General features: G+C 43.7%; 1 protein-coding gene and 1 long non-coding RNA gene across 3 annotated transcripts in view; one reads left to right on the plus strand and one right to left on the minus strand.

Annotated features, from left to right (window-relative positions):
• The window catches only part of SUFU (SUFU negative regulator of hedgehog signaling), a 60031-nt gene extending 54657 nt beyond the window's left edge, over positions 1 to 5374 (plus strand). For both annotated transcript variants that reach the window (XM_056529621.1, XM_056529620.1), the window contains exon 12: positions 2443 to 5374. In XM_056529621.1, coding sequence (XP_056385596.1) covers positions 2443 to 2538 — 96 coding nt within the window. In that variant the 3' untranslated portion in view covers positions 2539 to 5374. The remainder of the gene's footprint in view (positions 1 to 2442) is intronic.
• A 319-nt stretch (positions 5375 to 5693) lies between these two features.
• LOC130281889 (uncharacterized) lies at positions 5694 to 14100 on the minus strand. Its single transcript, XR_008846153.1, has 3 exons — positions 14018 to 14100; positions 7612 to 7774; positions 5694 to 5859 (listed from the first exon to the last, which is right to left on the minus strand). It is a non-coding gene; the product is annotated as an uncharacterized LOC130281889 (long non-coding RNA).
• Between the last annotated feature and the right edge of the window lie 7623 nt (positions 14101 to 21723).

A 21723-nucleotide genomic window follows, 5' to 3' on the forward strand; every position in this document is an offset into this window, starting at 1 on the left:
TAATTTCTCAGCAGGATTCTTGCTTCTGTGGGGCTAAAAAAAAGGAATAGCTTGAATATTATCTGCAGAATAAACCAGTTCAGTGTCAAATTGCCTTGCATACCATGAGAGCTTAAAGTGGTACTCCGCCCCTAGACATCTTATCTTTTATCCAAGGATAGGGATAAGATGTCTGATCGCGGGGGTCCTGCAGCTGGGGACCCCTGTGATCTCTGCTGCAGCCCCTAGTCATCTGTAGCACGGAGCTGAAGTTTGCTCCGTGCCTGATGACTCGCAATGCAGGGGCCAGCAGTTCCTGATCTCACGTCCTGTCCACTTAATGCAAGTCTATGGGATTAAGGGGGCGTGGCGTTACCTCACGAGGGGACGGGGCCGTGACATCATCAGGCACGGAGAAAACTTCAGCTCCATGCTGCAGATGACTAGGGGCTGCAGCAGAGATCACGGGGGTCCCCAGAGGCGGGACCCCTACGATCAGACATCTTATCCCCTATCCTTGAATAGGGGATGAGATGTCTAGGAGTGGAGTACCCCATTTATGGGGCATTCTGTGTAAAAATAAACTTGGTGATGGACCCCCCCAAAAAATCCCCTCCGGCTCCATTCAGTCCACCAATGTTAAAGGGGTACTCTGGTGAAAAACTTTTTATTTTTTAATCAACTGGTGCCAGAAAGTTAAACAGATTTCTAAGTTACTTCTGTTAAAAAATCTTAATCCTTCCAGTACTTATTAGCTGCTGAATACTACAGAGGAAATTATTTTCTTTTTGGAACGCAGAGCTCTCTGCTGACATCACGAGCAGAGTGCTCTCTGCTGACCTCTCTGTCCATTTTAGGAACTGTCCAGAGTAGAAGAAAATAACCATAGCAAACATATGCTGCTCTGGACAGTTCCTAAAATGGACCGAGATGTCAGCAAAGAGCACTGTGGTCATGATGTCAGCAGAGAGCTCTGTGTTCCAAAAAGAAAAGAATGTCCTATGTAGTATCCAGCAGCTAATAAGTACTGGAAGAATTAAGATTTTTTTTAATAGAAGTAATTTACAAGTATGTTTAACTTTCTGGCACCAGTTGATTTAAAAATAAGTTTTTTTCCCACCGGAGTACCCCTTTAACCTCCAGCTGTTGCGAAACTACTACTCCCAGCATGCACTGACAGTGACTGCTGGGAGTTGTAGTTTTGCAACAGCTGGAGGCACACAGGTTGGGAAACAGAGTTAAGTAATAGACCAACAGGTGGAGGCACACTGGTAAGGAAACAGTGTTTGTCTCACCTGGTCCTGATGTCTGCCATAACAGCAGTCATCCTGGCCCGATCACGGTGGTGATCGGAAGAATGCAGGACGTACAGATACGCCCTGGTGCCCTAAGGTCCAGGCACAGAGGTCGTACTTGTAGGCGCTGCTTCCTTAACAGGCTAAAATTATGAAGGATGACTCAAAAGATGCTTTAGTGCTGTACAGTCAAGGCATGTGCATCAGTCCCTGTTCCAAATAAAAGTAATATGTCTGTATTCAGTATCTGAAGTTCATAAGCACATTTTATTAATGCAACATGTCTTTAAAGAGAACCATTTGCTATGATAGATCTATTAAAATGTGTCAACCTTTTCAAACAAGCAGCCTACAAAAGTGACAGGCACAACAGCTTTCATCTGAATCTACAAGTTGTGTTGCCCAGCCAGCAATACCCCCTTATCCTGAGGCTCGTATCTCGTTCACATGCTGTGGGTTGAGAGACCCTTTATCTAGTACATATCACTATTTTCACTTGAATGCCCTTTCCCCAAAGCGCCATAAACTTAAAAAAACAAAAGCCTTCCTGTTTTCTGTGAAGTTATATGCTGTATCATATGATCCCCATCAATTTAGCAGCTGCTTAAAGGGGTACTCTGCCCCTAGACATCTTATCCCTTATCCAAAGGATAGGGGATAAGATGTCTGATTGTGGGGGTCACCTGTGATCTCTGCTATGGCACACCAGACATCCAGTGCACAGAGTGAACTTCGCTCCGTGCTGGATGACTGGCAATGCAGGGCAGAGGCTTGTGACATCGTGACCACGCGTCCTCAATGCAAGTCTGTGGGGGGTGCGTAATTGCCGTCACGCCCGTGTTGTCACAAGTGGGGCGCTGCCATGACATAACGAGCCTCTGGCGCTGCACCAGCGGCGGGACCCCCACAATCTGACATCTTATCCCCTATCCTTTGGATAGGGGATAAGATGTCTAGGGGTGGAGTAACATTTTAATATATTTTTCAGGAGGCATATGCCTTGCTTTTCAAAATTATATATTTTTTTTGATTAATACAAAAATGGCCTTGTTGCTCATAGCAGTTTATACAATTTCAGCTTGTTAAACTGCATTGTATTTGCTATGGGCAGTAAAGTCAGTATGTTTTGTATTGATAGCCATTGACCACTTTACATTTTCTTTTCCAGATGAAATTGCCAAAGGAATATAGCTGGCCAGAAAAGAAGCTAAAGATCTCCATTCTCCCAGACACAGTGTTTGATAACCCACTCCCACTCCCTTGAGGCAAGACTATAATGTACTCTCCAACGTTCAGCACAGGCTATTGCTGTAAACCAAAGGAAAGCGATGACTGCACAACCGAGGAATAAAGACCATCCACACGGACGCTTGTGTCAGCCATCAGTCCATAACACCCCCCCCCCCCCCCCCCCACTATGCATTACCAGACCTTTTGTGTCCTGGACTACTCTGGTTGTAGGTACCATTACTCTGGGATTTATGGTAGTCTTCATCTACCCTACTGAACCATATACCAGTGTACAAGAGTTAACATATAAGTTATGACACTGGAACTCCTGGTAGTTAGACTGCTAACTACATCCACGTTCCTTCGCTTTATCATCCACTACCACAGTGTTACGTGAATAAAAGTCTTGTTAAATTTTAACTTTAGAAATGACAAGGATGGGAAGGGGAATTGTAAGCGTATTCTTCCATTCCTTTCCCTTATTCGTGACAAATCAACTTCCAAGATAAAACCTACTTGCACCTAGTTTAGGCTGCATTCACACCACGTTTTTGCAATAGAGTTCCCTTATACGTTTTCAATTTGAAAACCGTATGCCAAAAGATGCATCCATTTTGCATCCTGTACGGCTTTTCCTTTTTTTTTTCCCCCTGTACTCAAAACCGTAGCTAACGACAGTTTTTTGTCCGGATGAAAAGCCGTATTAAACCATATGTTTTTTTTTTTTTTAAACGTGGGAGTCAATGGGAACCACAGAGACCTGTATGTGCATATGGTTCCATTATCCGGTTTTCACCATATGGTTTTTGACTCTGCACAGTTTTTTTTCTTGGAATTTCAATCAAACAAGTGAAACTTTATTCATAATGGAGTGAAAAGTAAAAAATGTATACTTTTTTTTTCTTAAAAAATGAATGCAACTGGACAACATTTTTCAAACCGTATACAGTTTTTAACAGTATACGGGTTAAAATTTGTACATTTGTTTTAATACAGTTTAGTCTGGTTTTGAGGAATCTGTTTTTCATCAAAAACCTGATACAGGAACTGTATTGCAAAAACGTGGTGTGAATGCAGCCTTAGATAGTATAATTCTATGCCTGTGGTCTCCAAATGTGGCAAAACTATGGCTGTCTGGGCATGCTGGGAGTTGTAGTTTTGCTACATCTAAAGGGCCACAGTTTGGAGACCACTTCTCTATACAGACTCACTACATGCTACTCCTCTGTCTGTGTGTCCACATGTACAGAAAGACAGATTTAAGATTGAGGTTTCCTTGACATTCTGTTACCTAATGAAGCAAATCTATGAAACGTGTTAATATTTAACCCCTGCTTTGCTTTAAAGTTTGCCTAATGCTAAATGAGAGGTCTGGTTTAAAAAGAAAACACACAAAAAGATGAGAGCATCTTTCTCTTGGGAGGACCAGGCGTATTTCGACATTATACAGGCAGCCCATTGTTTTTCAGCAGACACTATGTAATTCACAGTTCTCCCTGTGGAGGCACTGTATGTTGTGGGGAAAACTAACAAAACTTAGGTTTGAGCGCATGAAAGTGTACTTATTAGACTTACAACATGCAAAATAACTTCACTCACCATTGTCTTGTGTTCTGTGAAGAGTCGAGACTATTAGACTCTACTTCTTCTATGACCTACAGCAGTGTTTCCCAGCCAGGGTGCCTTCAGCTGTTGCAAAACTACAACTTCCAGCATGCCCGGACAGCCTTTGGCTGTCCGAGCATGCTGGGAGTTGTAGTTTTGCAACAGCTGGAGGCACACTGATTGGGAAACAAGGACCTACTTGTTTCCCAAACTGTTGAGCTGCAGACAAGGGAAAATCTGAGGTTACTTCGCCCCCTGCTGGATAATGTAAAGTGCCACCTAAAATCATTTGACTGCAAACAAAGTATACACTATATAGAACAAAAATCATTATAAAAGTTATCTGTTCACCATAAACGCAAAATTTCAAGGCAGATGGTTAGTGTACAGTGTGAAGGACTAGGACAGGATCAGGCCTTACATATTATGCAAATACCTTTTAATACTTTTACACTAATGGAATAATTTATTGTCTGACACTAGGAGGACAGGAAACATTCTTAAAGGGGCACTCTGGTGGAAAACCTTTTTTTTATTTATTTATTTTTTTTAAATCAACTGGTGCCAAAAAGTTACAGATTTGTAAATGACTTCGATTAAAAATTCTTAATCCTTGCTGTACTTATCAGCTGCTGTATGTACCACAGGAAGTTCTTTTTGAAGTTCTTTTCTGTCTGACCAAAAATAAAAGAATTTCCTCTGTAGTATACAGCAGTTAAGTACTGGAAGGATTTTGATTTTTAAATATAAGCAATTTATAAATCTGTAACTTTCTGGCATCAGTTGTTTAAAAAATATATAAAATAAATTCCACCGGAGTACGCCTTTAAAGTAGAACATGTTAGAAATGATTATAAGGTTATCATGTGAGTGTTCTCTGGATTTCTAATTGACAGAGATGACTAAATCCTAGATCCTCAGACACTTAAGAATATTTGGTACAGGAAGTCAGCTGACAGACTACTTCCTCTGACACATTAAACACTGATTTTCTGTATGTCAGGCTTGTGATCACATGACCCAGTTACAGTAATGAAGCGGTGCTGGAATTAAACAGATGGTGTTGTAGGAATAGTGATGGTGACTAGGCATGAAATGGGGCTAACAGTAAACCTGGAGTACTTTTTTGCAAATAAATTCATAGAATTGTGAACCTATTTAAAGGGGTACTCCACCCCTAGACATCTTATCCCCCTATTCTTGCTTCCGACCACGGGAACGGAAGACCGTGACGTCACGACTCTGTCCCCGTGGGACGTCACGCCCCGCCCCCTCAATGCAAGTCTATGGGAGGGGGCGTGACGGCTGTCACGCCCCCTCCCATAGACTTGCATTGAGGGGGCGGGGCGTGACGTCCCAGGGGGACTGAGTCGTGACGTCACGGACTTCCATGGTCGGGAGTAAGCACCTCCAGCACTGCCGGAAGCAAATATAGGTGGGTGCTGCATGCTATATTGCGGGGGTCCCCAGTGGCGGGACCCCCGCGATCAGACATCTTATCCCCTATACTTTGGATAGGGGATAAGATGTCTAGGGGTGGAGTACAACTTAAAAAAAAAAGTGTTCAAGACAGAACAGTCCTAGGAAACAGTGTCATGGTAGTCAACTAAAAAAAAAACTAAAACCACAATTTTCATTTTTTTTAATGTAATTTTACACTGAAAGTCAGCAAATTCTTTCTGTAAAAGTTTCTGGAGGAAACCGTAACAAGTGATCCGTGGAATGAATTCTGGCCTTCATGTTGGCAATCCTAGTGAAAAAAACACTAAAGTCAGCTTAAAAATGATGGAGCTGAACAGTCGATTACATTCAACGACAGTAAAGCTTTTAATAAGTGCCAAATCTTTTTAAAACAATTGATACTTCCTTAAAATCACTGACTTAGGTTTTTGTATTTGTCATTGTTAGAAAATGGCTTAAAAATGCTGTGTACAATCCAAGTGACAAGTAATGTTACATGACACACGGACTATGCGTCAGAAGGGCGTCCACGTACCTGACCTTAGTACGTTCTTTTAGTATTCTAAAACATGACGATAGAAAACAAGTGGATGTGTTGTGACAAACTCTGAATTGTTTTCCATATAACATTGTAACTTATCTTTTTGTTTGTACCTTTTTTGTGTTTGTATCTTTTTAATATTGTAGTTTGTAAATTCTCACAGGTATAGATTGCAGGTAGATTGAGCTTATAAATTACTTTTTGTAATTTGCAGATCACCGAATTTATTATCTTGTTTGTAAACTAAATGCATTAAAATGTATTTGTACAAAATGACTGTGTATGTGTACGTACACTTACTGGCCACTTTATTAGGCACACCTGTTCATCTGGCTGACACTTCTATACAACAATATCAAACTTTTAATTGCTAATTATAAGCCAGCCATGAATAAATGATACCAGAAAGAATATGGAGATCTGTGCCAACAAGCTGATAGCACCTATACATGGTGCAGGGTATGACTGTATGCCCCACTAGCATCACTATACAGGAGGTATTACAAATATACATTTCTGTATTATCTTTAACCCCTTAACGACAATAGACGTAAATGTTCATCATGGTGCGGTGGTACTTAGCGAACCATGACGTACATGACCATGAGCACCAGACTGAGTGCGTTGATGTCTGCCATTAACCCCTCAGATGCCGTGATCAATACAGAACACAGCAGTGAGGCACTTAAAATGGATGATCAGATCACCCGCAGCGCTGCTGCGGGGATCCAATCATCCAGCATGGCAGCCGGAGGTCCCCTCACCTGCCTCTGGCCATCTCCAGGGGTCTTCTGCTCTGGTCTGAGATAGAGCAGAAGATCGCCGAAAACACTGTTCAGTGCTATGCCTATGCATAGCACTGAACAGTATTAGCAATCAAATGATTGCTATAAATAGTCCCCTATGGGGACATAAACATTTATAAAAAGTGATTAAAAAATAAGATATAAGCAAAAGTGGTACGGATAAAGACTACAGATCACGACGCAAAAAATAAGCCCTCATACCGCCCTGTATACGGAAAAATTTGAAAGTTATAAGTGGTCAAAAAAGGGCATTTTTAAACATACTAATTTTGTTAAAATAGTTTGAGATTTTTTTTTAAAGCGGTACAGTAACAGAAAAGCATATAACATGGGTATCATTTTAATCGTATTGACCCACAGAATAAAGAAAACATGTCATTTTTACCATAAGATGTACAGCGTGAAAACAAAACCTTCCAAAATTTCATAAATTGTGGTTTTCTTTTAAATTTCCCCACATAAATAATAAAATATATGGCGCAACCAAAAAAATTATGGTAAAATTAGTGATTTCATTACATAGTAAAATTGATGATGCAAAAAACAAGCCGTCATATGGGTCTGTGTATGAAAATATGAGTTGGCCTGGTCCTTAAGGGGCTAATTCATTTCTACAATCCTTGGATAATTTTAATCTACATGTGGAGCTTGTTTAGTTACCCATTTTAATATAGATATAAATAAAAGCTATCACCTGGTTGCACCTTGAAACTGAAACTGCTGTGTAGTGGGCTTAATATTGGGTGAGGAATAGCCAAACTCTGTTACAAAGGGACAGACTCTCCTGCCTTAGCTGTTGATCTTTTCAGCTCCATCAGAGTTACCATTAGCTGTTCTCTGATTAAAGGAGTATTCCACTGGAAAAAAATAAAGATATCAAATCAACTGGTGCCAGAAAGTTAAACAGATTTGTAAATTACTTCTATTTAAACATTTTAATCCTTCCAGTACTTATCAGTTGCTGTATGCTCCACAGGAAGTTCTTTTCTTTTTTAATTTACTTTCTGTCTGACCACAGTGCTCTCTGCTGACATCTCTGTCCATTTTAGGAACTGTCCAGAGTAGGAGCAAATCCCCATAGCAAACATATGCTGCTCTTGACAGTTCCTGAAATGGACAGAGGTGTCAGAAGAATGCACTGTGGGCAGACAAAAAGGAAATTCAAAAAGAAAAGAACTTCCTGTGGATCATACAGCAGCTAAGTACTGGAAGGATTAAGATTTTTTTAATAGAAGTAATTTACAAATCTTTTTAACTTTCTGGGACCAGTTGATAAAAAAAAATATATATAATATAGCAAATAGAGCGGCACATCAGTCCCTGAGTAGCGGGGGGGTGCAAGCGGGAGAAGCCCAGGCCAGGGGCCCTTGTATCCAGACAACCGACAGAACCGCAGCACACCAAAGTCACGTGAAGTGGTTGTTTTATTCCAACTTATGCAACGTTTCAGACGCCCATGTGTCCTTTCTCAAGCAGTGGTTGAGAAAGGACGCATGGGCATCTGAAACGTTGCATAAGTTGGTATAAAACAACCACTACACGTGACTTTGGTGTGCTGCGGTTCTGTCGGGGGTGTGTGTATATAAATTTTTTTTTTTTTTACAGTGGAGTACCCCTTTAACTCCCGCTCCCCATCTTCAAATGATGGATTATTTTGTTGGTCCAGAACATAAAATCTGCAATGAAATGAATCTGGATCTGTGGTTATACCATGGCAAAATATAGAATAGTCACAGCACAGTGCCCTCCATAAGTATATCAAGGGGGGCACTTCAGAGATCCATATAATCTGTTTATACTCAAGTCTGTAACAAAAACTAAAAGGAAAGAAGGTTTATACACCAACATTTGTCTAACACCCCTTACAAGCTATGTATGACAGGACCACACTCTTTCACTGAACATCACAATCTAGAAGATTAAATGCAGATATTAGACATACAGTAGTAATGTGCAGATAGTTCCTGACTGTAGTCCATGCTTAAATAAGCCATGGGCATTGTGACGGACTGACTCCGCCAAAAGTGACTTCTCCTTCTGGATGACGAGCCCCAGCATATCACAGGCAATATCCCCAGGCAGAACTAGAGATTATTGCATCCTTGTACCCAAAGAACCAGGCAACACCAGTCTTCAGGTATAAAATCAGAACTCTTTATTGTGGAACAAGTGTCTTCTTTTCTAGGAAGGACATCACAGGGGGAAGGGTCAGTAAAGACAATACAGGTGACAGCGAGTCTGGGAGATAATCCAATAAAAATAGCTCTACCTGTACAGTGCCTTGAGTGCAAAAGGTGGAGGTGTGCAGAAGGGAGAAGCATGTGTAGAATTAGTGCATTGCACAAAAGGTGAACCGTGTGCAAAATGTAGACCATGTGCAAAAGGTGTATTGTGTAAAGGAGGTGGACCGTGTGCAAAAAGGTGTATTGTGCACAGAAAGTGGACCGTGTGCAGAAAGTGTATGAAAACAGTAAATAAAAGTATTATAACTCTGAGCTTTATGTCCTAAAGTCCATCCAGGTAGGTAGGGTGACTCTAGGATCCGTCACAGGCATTATACACCATTGGAATTAGGCTTTTAAAAATTTAAATTGCAGCAAATAAATCTGTCTGATCTGGTGGCTCTGTGGCATGCAGCATGACCATCCCTTTCTGTGCCAGAACTATGAAAACATCATTAAAGGGGTACTCAGGGGGGACTATACCCATAGCCCATCCTTTCCCTCTTATCAACCTTATTGAACTGTCTAAATATCATTAATTAGCTATACAGAGCAGTTTCCCCTCTTCAGTGGTCACTTACATGCATGAAGTGAGGGAATTACCTCATCCACTCTTTCTCTGTCCAACTCCCTCTCTGAAAGCAGCCCCCACCCTCCTGAGAAAGACAGACCATATAGTTTCTGCTCTGAAGTGATGAGTCATGCTTCCTTAAGGCTAGGTTTCCACTTGTTTTTTTTTGTACACCTAAAAAAACGCCAGCAAAAACGCCAGAAAAACTGCCACAGGTTTTTCCTGAGTTTTGGCGGTTTTTCTGGCGTTTTCCCTGGTGTGTAGAAACAACCAAATTTGTCCCCTGTGGCAGTTTTCTCACTGTCTTCACGTACCATTCTGTGGGTCGGATGCTGAGCGCCCGGTCCACAGAGTGTAAGGAGATAAGGAGTGATGTATAGCATCACTACTCACCTCCTCGGCGGTATAGTATACAGGGGACATAGTGTACCCGTATATACTATACAGGAGCAGGGAATCCTGTCACCAGACTGACAGGACTCCCTGCTCCTATAGCCCCTTTGGGCGGTATACAGAATATACAGCTATCTATAGAGAGCTGTATATAGTGTATACAGAACAGGAGGTCCACTTACCTCCCTCGTTTCTGTCACTGCTGGTCCGTGTAGCTCCGCCTCCAGTGATGACGTCATTAGGGGCGGAGCTACAGACATATTCAGGCTAGTCTGAAGCTCTGTTCACATTGTCCGTTTTGGATAATGGGAACAGACCCTTCTGCCAGTGTCTACCCAGACAGGGAGACTCCAGCTGTTGCTAAACTACAACTCCCAGCATGCCCGGACAGCCAAAGGCTGTCTGGGCATGCTGGGAGTTGTAGTTTTGCACCAATTGGAGGCTCACTGTTTAGGTAGACATTGCATTATGGGCACTCTCCCCTGCAGAGAGTGCAAAAAATGTCCTAACCTATTTTTTTTTTGTGTTTTTTTTTTCTTCTCGTTTCAGATCCGTGTATGCAGAGGATTACGACGGATGAACTTTATTTTTTTAATTTTAATAAAATGGTTAACGAGGGCTGTGGGGGAGTGTTTTTTTAAAATAAAATATTTGTGTTGTGTCTTTTTTTTAATTGAATATTCAGGCTTAGTTATGGAGGCTGTCTAATAGACGGAATCCATGACTAAGCCGGGGCTTAGTGTTAGCCCCAAAAACAGCTGGCGCTAACCCCCAATTATTACCCTGGTACCCACCCCCACAGGGGTGCGGGGAAGAGCCGGTACCAACAGGCCCGGAGCATGAAAAGTCGCGCTCCTGGGCCTAGGCGGTAACAGGCTGGGGTTATTTAGGCTGGGGAGGGCCAGTAACAATGGTCCTCGCCTACCCTGGTAACGTCAGGCTGTTGCTGTTTTGTTGGTATCGTGCTGATACTGAATATACAGGGAACCCTATGCATTTTTTTTCATAAATAAAAATAAAAAATAAAAAAACGCATAGGGTTCCCCCTATTTTCAGTATCAGCCAGATACCAACAAAGCAGTAACAGCCTGACGTTACCAGGGTGGGCGAGGACCATTGTTACTGGCCCTCCCCAGCCTAAATAACGCCAGCCTGTTACCGCCTAGGCCCAGGAGCGCCATTTTTGACGCTCCGGGCCTGTTGGTACCGGCTCTTCCCGGCACCCCTGTGGCGGTGGGTACCGGGGTAATAATTGGGGGTTAGCGCCAGCTGTTTTTGGGGCTAACGCTAAGCCCCGGCTTAGTCATGGATTCTGTCTATTAGACAGCCTCCATAACTAAGCCTGAATATTCAATAAAAAAGAAAACACAACACATTGGAAAAATTATTTTATTTTAAAAAACACTCCCCCACAGCCCTCGTTAACCATTTTATTAAAATATAAAAAAAAATCCTGTTCATCCGTCGTAATCCATCGAATCCGTCGTAATCCTCTGCATACACGGATCTGAAACGAGAAGAAAAAAAAAAACAAAAAAAATAGGTTAGGACATTTTTTGCACACTCTGCAGGTGAGAGCGCCCATAATGCAATGTCTACCTAAACAGTGAGCCTCCAATTGGTGCAAAACTACAACTCCCAGCATGCCCAGACAGCCTTTGGCTGTCTGGGCATGCTGGGAGTTGTAGTTTAGCAACAGCTTGAGTCTCCCTGTCTGGGTAGACACTGCCAGAAGGGTCTGTTCCCATTATCCAATACGGACAATGTTAACAGAGCCTTATACCCTTGCCAGCCTGGATCGCGTCTGTAGCTCCGCCCCTAATTACGTCATCACTAGGGGGAGGAGCTACGCGAACCCGCGGGGGCAGGACGGAGGTAAGGGGACTTCTCCATCTTCTGTATACACTATATACAGCTATCTATAGATATCTGTATATAGTGTATACCGGCCAAAGGGTTAACCTACACTGTCCAGCAGTGTAAGTTAACTCTTTAACATACACTGCCTAGCAGTGTAAGTTAACTCTTTCCTTGCTGGGCTGGTGCATAGCGCACAGCTCAGCAAGGGGTTAAGTGAGCCAGCAATGTGTATACTGTATACACATTGCTGGCTCACTGTAAGTTCTTGCTGGGCAGTAGATATACGATGTATATCTACTGCTCAGGATCAGCTGATCTCCCGGCTCTGTAGCCCTGAGAACAGCTGATCCCTACAGTCACTTTGATCGCAGCGGGTGTCAGGAGGAGTGACATCCCTGGGATCTGTCCCTTACTGCAGGTACTAATACTCCCAACATGGAGTACACTCTGCTCCATGCTGGGAGCTGTAGTACCTGCATTAATAGACAGATCGCAGCGAGTGTCACTCCTCCTGACACCCGTTGCGATCCTCCAGTATAATGTATAGATGCGGGGGCCGCTCTTCTATGGTCCCCTGCACACCGTATATATACACATATTCCTATTTCCCACAGAGTTGTGATTGGCTGGAACCATCTGACCAATCACAGCTCTCTGCGGGAAATAAGAATATGTGTATATATACGTGAGTGCAGGGGACCATAGAAGAGCGGCCCCCGCATCTATACATTATACAGGAGGATCACAACAGACCCCAGCGATCTGTCAATTAGTACAGGTAACTACTACTCCTTTCATGGAACAGTGTGTTCCATGCTGGGAGTGGTAGTACTACCTAAAAATTTAAAAAAAAAAGTGAAACATACACACACACTACATTTTTATTATTGTCGGCTACATTTTTAGTGCCCTACCCGCCCACATAAATTGATCCCTGTTTAAAAATTTATAAAAATTTTGTTATAAAAAATATATTTTTCGTTAAATACATTTTTTTCCATCACTACTGTATCTTTTTTATTATTATTTTTTAATGGTACCCTACAAAATTTTAATAAAAAAAAAGGTATCTCCAACACTTTTTTGGATCGCTGAAGTCCAAAAGAGAATAAAAACCGCCTGAAAAAACGTCAAATTTAAAACCCACATGGCGTTTTTCTTGGCGTTTTTTCACTCCCATAGACTTCTATGGGAGAAAGACGCCAAGATTTTCCCGAAAAAACGCCAAAGTCTCGACAAGAGGTCGTTTTTTAAAAACTGCCAAGGAGCCCAAAAACGCCAAAAGGATTAAAAAAACGCCAAACTGAAAAACGCCGGGTGGATTTGGCATTTTGCAGTTTACTATTGACTTGCAGCTAACATCTGGCCGCAGCGTTTTTTCACAAAAAAAACGCCATGCGGCAGAATGGGCGTTTTTATTGGCGTTTTTGTAAAAAAAAAACAAGTGGAAACCTAGCCTTAGTGCTGAAAGCTGGCAGGTGTGTGCAGCCTAAGCCAATCAAACTCTGAACCTCTCTCTGCTGCTCAGAACAGGAGGGTGGGGGCCTGTTTGGCAGAGCTAAAATGAATGCTGTGAGATGTAAGCAAAGGGAGGAAATGATGGCAAAGAATTTCAAGCACCCAGAGAAGACAACAGAGGCCACAGGAGCCATGCATATCAGGCAGGAAACTTATCCAGGTAGGTGGTGTCTTGGCTTTGAAGTTTTGTTATATACTTCCCTGGAGTACTCCTTTAACACTGTTTACCTCCTGTGGCTGACTAGAGGTACAGCAGGCAATTACCGCCTGTGGTCTTGCCAATTGCATAAAAATGGTGCATTTTGTTGTGATTAGCTAAATATGGAAAATCACTGTAAACTCACCATTTTGACTGCAATTGCAGTGTTATAACCCAGAATGCATGTGGTAATTAGCTGCGATACCGCTATATAGTTTCAGTGTGTGAACACAGCCTAAGTGTCATCCTGGAAGTAATAAATGCTGATGACTGTCCAGACCCTTCATTGGATATATTCCTGCTCTATAACCTGCGTAATGATGACACTAGAACTTACTTCACTTTAGGTCTTGCCAAAAAGGGAGGAGAAAACATGTAGCCTGGAGTGCACAACAGCTATGTGAACTTGTAACAGTGAAGTCACTTCTGGTAAAAGTAATAAAAATGTATCCTGGAAAAATAAATATAACATTCCTTTAATGAATGAAGAGACACAGCAGACCGCAGTTTCTCCTGTATTATATTATACAGGCCTGGTACATAAACAGTCTGGAAATTCTGTAGGATATAATAAAGTCCATCCATTTATTCTCCCTCATTCAATGCTCGGACATGTGTTAAAGGAGAATGCCGGGGGGGGGGGGGGGGGCTTCAGAAAGTTAGGCAGATTTGTAAATTATTTCTATTTAAAAATCTTAATCCGTCCAGTACTTATCAGCTGCTGTATACTACAGAAGAAGTTGAATTGTTCTTTTCTGTCTGACCACAGTACTCTTTGTTGATACCTCTGTCAGTGTCAGGAACTGTCCAGAGTAGGAGCAAATCCCCATAGCAAACCTCTCCTGCTCTGGACAGTTCCTGACTTGGACAGAGATGGCAATAGAGAGCACTGTGGTCTGACTGGAAAAAACTAAACAACTTCCTCTGGAGCAGCTGATATGTATTGAAAGGATTACGATTACGATTTTGTAATAGAAGTTATTTACAAATCTGTTTAACTTTCTGGCACCAGTTGATTTGAAAAAAAAACAAACATGTTTTCAAATGGAGCACCCATTTAACCCCTTAAGGACAATGGACGTACTCCTACACCCCCGTTTCCGAGTCCTTAACCTGTTAAGGACATAGGACGTTCTCTAACGTCCCCACTACCTGGGCTTTAATGCCCAAGGACGTGAGAGAACGTCCTGTTGTATTTCCGATCTCTGCCGCTCGCCGGGCAGAGATCGGAACTGGATGCCTGCTGAAATCCTTCAGCAGGCATCCAGGGCAAACGCCGAGGGGGGCCATGTCGGCCCCCCATGTCGGCGATCGCCGCAAATCGCAAGGGAAATCGCCCTTGCGATCTGCGGCGATACCGGGCTGATCGGGTCTCTGGGACCCGACCGCCCGGTAATTTCGCATGATCCCGGCTGTCACAGACAGCCAGGACCATTCTGGAGCCTAGGAGCGAGGTGGCAAGCCTGCCACCTCCTCCGATCCCCTGCGATCCGTCGGTTAGTTAACCGACCAATCGCAGGAGGGGGGGCGGTTACTTCCTCCCGCCCTGCCCGGCCCCTGGAAGTCCGGAGAGGACGGGAGGAAGACCGGAGGACGCGGCGGGGGATGGGGGAGTGCTGGGGACCGGCCCCGGTACTTACCTCGTCCCTGAAGACCCGGATCCCGGCGAGGAAGATGGCGGCGGCACAGGTGAGTAGATCTTCAGCCGCGGTCGGGCCCTTTACAGCAATGCACGTCGCCGTAAAGCGACATGCATTGCTGTAATGGGACCCTGTATACTACAACTCCCAGCATGCCCAGACAGCCCTTGGCGTCTGGGCATGCTGGGAGTTGCAGTTTTGCAACATCTGGAGGTTCACAGTTTGGAGACCACTGTGCCCTTCCAGATGTTGCAAAACTACACATCCTCAGCATGCCCTTACAGTCCAGGCATGCTGGGAGTTGTAGTTCTGTGACATCTGGCCCTTCAGATGTTGCAGAACTACAACTCCCAGCATGCCTGGACAGTTTTGGCATACTGGGAGTTGTAGTTTTGCAACATCTGGAAGGGCACAGATTGGGAACCACTGTATTAGTGGTCTGCAAACTAGTCCTCCAGATGTTGCAAAACTACAACTCCCAGCATGCTGGGAGTTGTAGTTCGGCAACATCTGGCTCTAAAGATGTTGCCGAACTACTACTCCCAGCATGCCTGAGAATGCTGGGAGTTGTGGTTTTGCAACAACAGGAGGCACACTGGTTGGGAAACATTGTCTGTTTCCTAACTCAGTGTTTCCCAACCGTGTGCCTCCAGCTGTTGCAAAACTATAACTACCAGCATGCACTGATAAACTGTGCATGCTGGGAGTTGTAGTTTTGTAACAGCTGGAGGTCCCCTCCCCCCTGTGAATGTACAGGGTACATTCACATGGGCAGGGGGCTTACAGTGAGTATCAGGCTGCAAGTTTGCGATGCAGCAAATTTTGCGCGGCAGCTCAAACTCGCAGCGGGAACTCGCTGTAATCCCCCGCCCGTGTGACTGTACCCTAAAAACACTACACTACACTAACACAAAATAAAATAAAAAGTAAAAAACACTACATATACACACACCCCTACACAGCCCCCCTCCCCTCCCCAATAAAAATGAAAAACGTCCGGTACGCCACTGTTTCCAAAATGGAGCCTCCAGCTGTTGCAAAACAACAACTCCCAGTATTGCCGGACAGCCGTTGACTGTCCAAGCATGCTGGGAGTTTTGCAACAGCTGGAGGCACCCTGTTTGGGAATCACTGGCATAGAATACCCCTATGTCCACCCCTATGCAAATCCCTAATTCAGGCCTCAAATGCGCATGGTGCTCTCACTTTGGAGCCCTGTCGTATTTCAAGGCAACAGTTTAGGGTCACATATGGGGTATCGCCGTACTCGGGAGAAATTGTGTTACAAATTTTGGGGGGCTTTTTCTCCTTTAACCCCTTATGAAAAGGTGAAGTTGGGGTCTACAACAGCATGTTAGTGTAAAAAAATAAATTTTTTACACTAACACGCTGGTGTTGCCCTATACTTTTCATTTTGACAAGAGGTAAAAGGGAAAAACGCCCCCCAAAATTTGTAATGCAATTTCTCCCGACTATGAAGATACCCCATAAGTGGGCGCAAAGTGCTCTGGGGGCACACAACAAGGCCCAGAAGGGAGAGTGCACCATGTACATTTGAGGTGATTTGCACAGGGGTGGCTGATTGTTACAGCGGTTTTGACAAACGCAAAAAAAACAAAAACCCACATGTGACCCCATTTCGGAAACTACACCCCTCATGGAATGTAATGAGGGGTGCAGTAAGAATTTACACCCCACTGGTGTCTGACAGATCTTTGGAACAGTGGGCTGTGCAAATAAAAAAAATTTGTACAGCCCACTGTTCCAAAGTTATGACAGACACCAGTGGGGGGTAAATGCTCACTGTACCCCTTGTTACGTTTCTCAAGGGGTCTAGTTTCCAAAATGGTATGCCATGTTGGGGTTATTTTGCTGTCCTGGCACCATAGGGGATTCCTAAATGCGACATGCCCCCCGAGCAAAATTTGCTCTCCAAAAGCCAAATATGACTCCTTCTCTTCTGAGCATTGTAGTTTGCCCGTAGTGCACTTCAGGTCCACTTATGGCGTACCTTCATACTCAGAAGAGATGAGGTTACAAATTTTGGGGGGTATTTTCTGCTATTAACCCTTGCAAAAATGTGAAATTTGGGGGGAAACACACATTTTAGTGAAAAAATATATATATTTTTTTACATATACAAAAGTCGTGAAACCCCTGTGGGGTATTAAGGCTCACTTTATTCCTTGTTACATTCCTCAAGGGGTCTAGTTTCCAAAATGGTATGCCATGTGAGGGTTTTTTGCTGTTGTGGCACCATAGGGGCTTCCTAAATGCGACATGCCCCCCGACCAAAATTTGCTCTCCAAAAGCCAAATATGACTCCTTCTCTTCTGAGCATTGTAGTTCGCCCGTAGTGCACTTCAGGTCCACTTATGGGGTACCTTCATACTCAGAAGAGATGGGGTTACAAATTTTGGGGGGTATTTTCTGCTATTAACCCTTGCAAAAATGTGAAATTTGGGGGGAAACACACATTTTAGTGAAAAAAAAATATTTTTTTTTACATATGCAAAAGTCGTGAAACACCTGTGGGGTATTAAGGTTCACTTTACCCCTTGTGACGTTCCCCAAGGGGTCTAGTTTCCAAAATGGTATGCCATGTGGGGATTTTTTGTTGTTCTGGTACCATAGGGGCTTCCTAAATGCAACATGCCCCCCAAAAACCATTTCAGAAAAACGTACTCTCCAAAATCCCCTTGTCGCTCCTTCCCTTCTGAGCCCTCTACTGCGCCCGCCGAACAATTTACATAGACATATGAGGTATTTTCTTACTCGAGAGAAATTGGGTTACAAATATAAGTATACATTTTCTCCTTTTACCCCTTGTAAAAATTCAAAAATTGGATCTACAAGAACATGAGAGTGTAAAAAATGAAGATTGTGAATTTTCTCCTTCACTTTGCTGCTATTCCTGTGAAACACCTAAAGGGTTAAAACGCTGACTGAATGTCATTTTGAATACTTTAGGGGGTGCAGTTTTTATAATGGGGTCATTTATGGGGTATTTCTAATATGAAGACCCTGCAAATCCACATCAAACCTGAACTGGTCCCTGAAAAATAGTGAGTTTGAAAATTTTGCGAAAAATTGGAAAATTGCTGCTTAACTTTGAAGCCCTCTGGTGTCTTCCAAAAGTAAAAATACGTCAATTTTATTATGCAAACATAAAGTAGACATATTGTATTTGTGAATAAATTTTTTTTTAATTTGGAATATCCATTTTCCTTACAAGCAGAGAGCTTCAAAGTTAGAAAAATGCTAAATTTTCAATTTTTTCAGCAAATTTTGGAATTTTTCACTAAGAAACGATGCAAGTATCGACAAGAATTTACCAATAACATAAAGTAGAATATGTCACGAAAAAACAATCTTGGAATCAGAATGATAGGTAAAAGCATCCCAGAGTTATTAATGTTTAAAGTGACAGTGGTCAGATGTTCAAAAAACGCTCCGGTCCTAAGGTGTAAAATGGCCTGGTCCTTAAGGGGTTAAAGGACAACTGCAGCTTAATATACACTTATCCCCTATCTACAAGATAGGGGATAAGTGTTTGATCGCAGGGGGTCCGACCGCTGGGACCCCCCACGATCTCCCGTGCAGGGGGCATGCCTGCGGCAGCATGACGTCCGGCACGTCTCCTCCATGCATCTCTATGGGAGAGGCGGGGAGGCAGCATTCGTGGCTCCCCCATAGAACTGTATGGGGACGGGGAGGAGACGGGGCGTCACCGTCGACCTCTAGGTTGACACTACGCGCCTTAGCGCTCACTATGAGCGCTAATGGCGGTGCCCCGTTAGGGGATAAGTGTATATTGCACTGCAGTTGTCCTTTAAGGACTGAGGACGTAGGAGTACGTCCTGTCCATTCCCGGCCCCCCACAGCCAGCTGGAGCGGAGCTGGTCCCCGATACCTGCTGATATCGATCAGCAGGCAGCGCGGCATATCGCCCAGGGGGGTCATGATGATCGCTAAACAATTCAGCCGAGCGATCTGTGGGGGATTCTGGGTCAATCGGGTCTCCAGCGACCCGGTGACGGCCCCGAACAGCCATAGCCAGCAAGGGTGAGGTGGCACTGGTGCCACCTCACGATCGCCCTGATTCGTTGGCCGGTTTACCGGCCGACCAATCAGGGCACCTTCTGCGGTTGTCACTCCCGCAACCCGCTCCGCCCCTCTTCCGGAGGATGTGATCAGGTGCGGGAAGAGAACCCCAGCAGCTGGGGATCGGGGCCCTAGGAGCGGCGGCGAGGGACTGACCTGCAGCGTGGATCAGCAGTTGGATGTGAGTGACAGCCTCCTGCTGTTGCTTTGCAACAGCTACCGGCATGCAAAAAGGGCATGCTGGGAGCTGTAGTTATGCAACAGCAGGAGGCAGACCACCACAACTCTCAGCATTCCCTTATGGGCATGCTGGGACTTATAGTTTTGCAACAGCTGGAGGCACATTTTTTCTATGGAAAAGTGTACCTTCAGCTGTTATATAACTACAACTCCCAGCTTGCACAAACAGCTAAAGTGCATGCTGGGAGTTGTAGTGGTGCATCTGCTGGTTGCATAACTACAACTCCCAGCATGCCTGTTGGCTGTCGGTGTCTGCTGAGAGTTGTAGTTTTGCAACAGCTGAATGCACACTGGTTGTGAAACACTGAGTTAAGTAGCAAACCAGTGTGTCTCCAGCTGTTGCATAACTACCAGCATGCCCTTCCACTGTTTGTACATGCTGGGGGTTGTAGCTTTTGCAACAGCTGAGGGCACACTGGTTGCAAAACACTGAGTTTGTTACCAAACTCGGTGTTTCACAACCAGTGTGCCTCCAGCTGTTGCAAAACTACAACTCCCAGCATGGACTGATAGACCGTACATGCTGGGAGTTGTAGTTTTGCAACAGCTGGATGTTTCTCCCCCCCCCCCCCCAATGTGAACGTACAGGGTACACTCACATGGGCGGAGGTTTACAGTAAGTATCCGGCTGCAAGTTTGAGCTGCGGCAAATTTTCTGCCGCAGCTCAAACTGCCAGCGACAAACTACTGTGAACCCCCGCCCGTGCGACTGTACCCTAAAAACACTACACTACACTACCACAAAATAAAATAAAAAGTAAAAACACTATATATACACACACCCCCACACAGCCCCCTCCCCTCCCCAATAAAAATGACAAACGTCTGGTACGCCACTGTTTCCAAAACGGAGCCTCCAGCTGTTGCAAAACAACTACTCCCTGTATTGCCATATAGCCACTGACTGTCTAGGCATGCTGGGAGTTTTACAACATCTGGAGGCACCCTGTTTGGGAATCACTGGCGTAGAATACCACTATGTCCACCCCTATGCAAGTCCCTAATTTAGGCCTCAAATGCGCATGGCGCTCTCACTTTGGAGCCCTGTCGTATTTCAAGGCAACAGTTTAGGGTCACATATGGGGTATCGCCGTACTCGAGAGAAATTGTGTTACAAATTTTGGGGGGTATTTTCTGCTATTACCCTTTTTAAAAATGTAAAATTTTGGGGAAACCAAGCATTTTAGGTAAAAAAAATTTTTTTTTTTTTTACATATGTAAAAGTCGTGAAACACCTGTGGGGTATAAATGTTCACATTACCCCTTGTTACGTTCCCCAAGGGGTCTAGTTTCCAAAATAGTATGCCATGTGTTTTTTGTTTTTTTTTGCTGTTCTGGCACCATAGGTGCTTCCTAAATGCGGCATGCCCCCAGAGCAAAATTTGCTTTCAAAAAGACAAATGTGACTCCTTCTCTTCTGAGACCTGGGGTGTTTTCTGAATCGGGAGAAATTGGGCTTCAAATTTTGGGGGGTATTTTCTGCTATTACCATTTTAAAAAATGTAACATGTAAAATTTTTTTTTTTTTTACATATGCAAAAGTCGTGAATCAACTGTTGGGTATTAAGGTTCACTTTACCCCTTGTTATGTTCCCCGAGGGGTCTAGTTTCCAAAATGGTATGCCATGTGTTTTTTTTCCCGCTGTTCTGGCACCATAGGGGCTTCCTAAAGGTGACATCCCCCCAAAAACCATTTGTCGCTCCTTCCCTTCTGAGCCCTCTACTGCGCCCGCCGAACACTTTACATAGACATATGAGGTATGTGCTTACTCGAGAGAAATTGGGTTTCAAATACCAGTAAAAATTTTCTCCTTTTTACCCCTTGTAAAAATTCAAAAATTGGGACTACAAGAACATGCGAGTGTAAAAAATGAAGATTTTGAATTTTCTCCTTCACTTTGCTGCTATTCCTGTGAAACACCTAAAGGGTTAAAACACTTACTGAATGTCATTCTGAATACTTTGGGGGGTGAAGTTTTTATAATGGGGTCATTTGTGGGGTATTTCTAAGATGAAGACCCTTCAAATCCACTTCAAAACTGAACTGGTCACTGAAAAA

The sequence above is a fragment of the Hyla sarda genome, chromosome 7 (genome assembly GCF_029499605.1).
Source record: "Hyla sarda isolate aHylSar1 chromosome 7, aHylSar1.hap1, whole genome shotgun sequence".
In the NCBI taxonomy this organism is placed as follows: Eukaryota; Metazoa; Chordata; class Amphibia; order Anura; family Hylidae; genus Hyla; species Hyla sarda.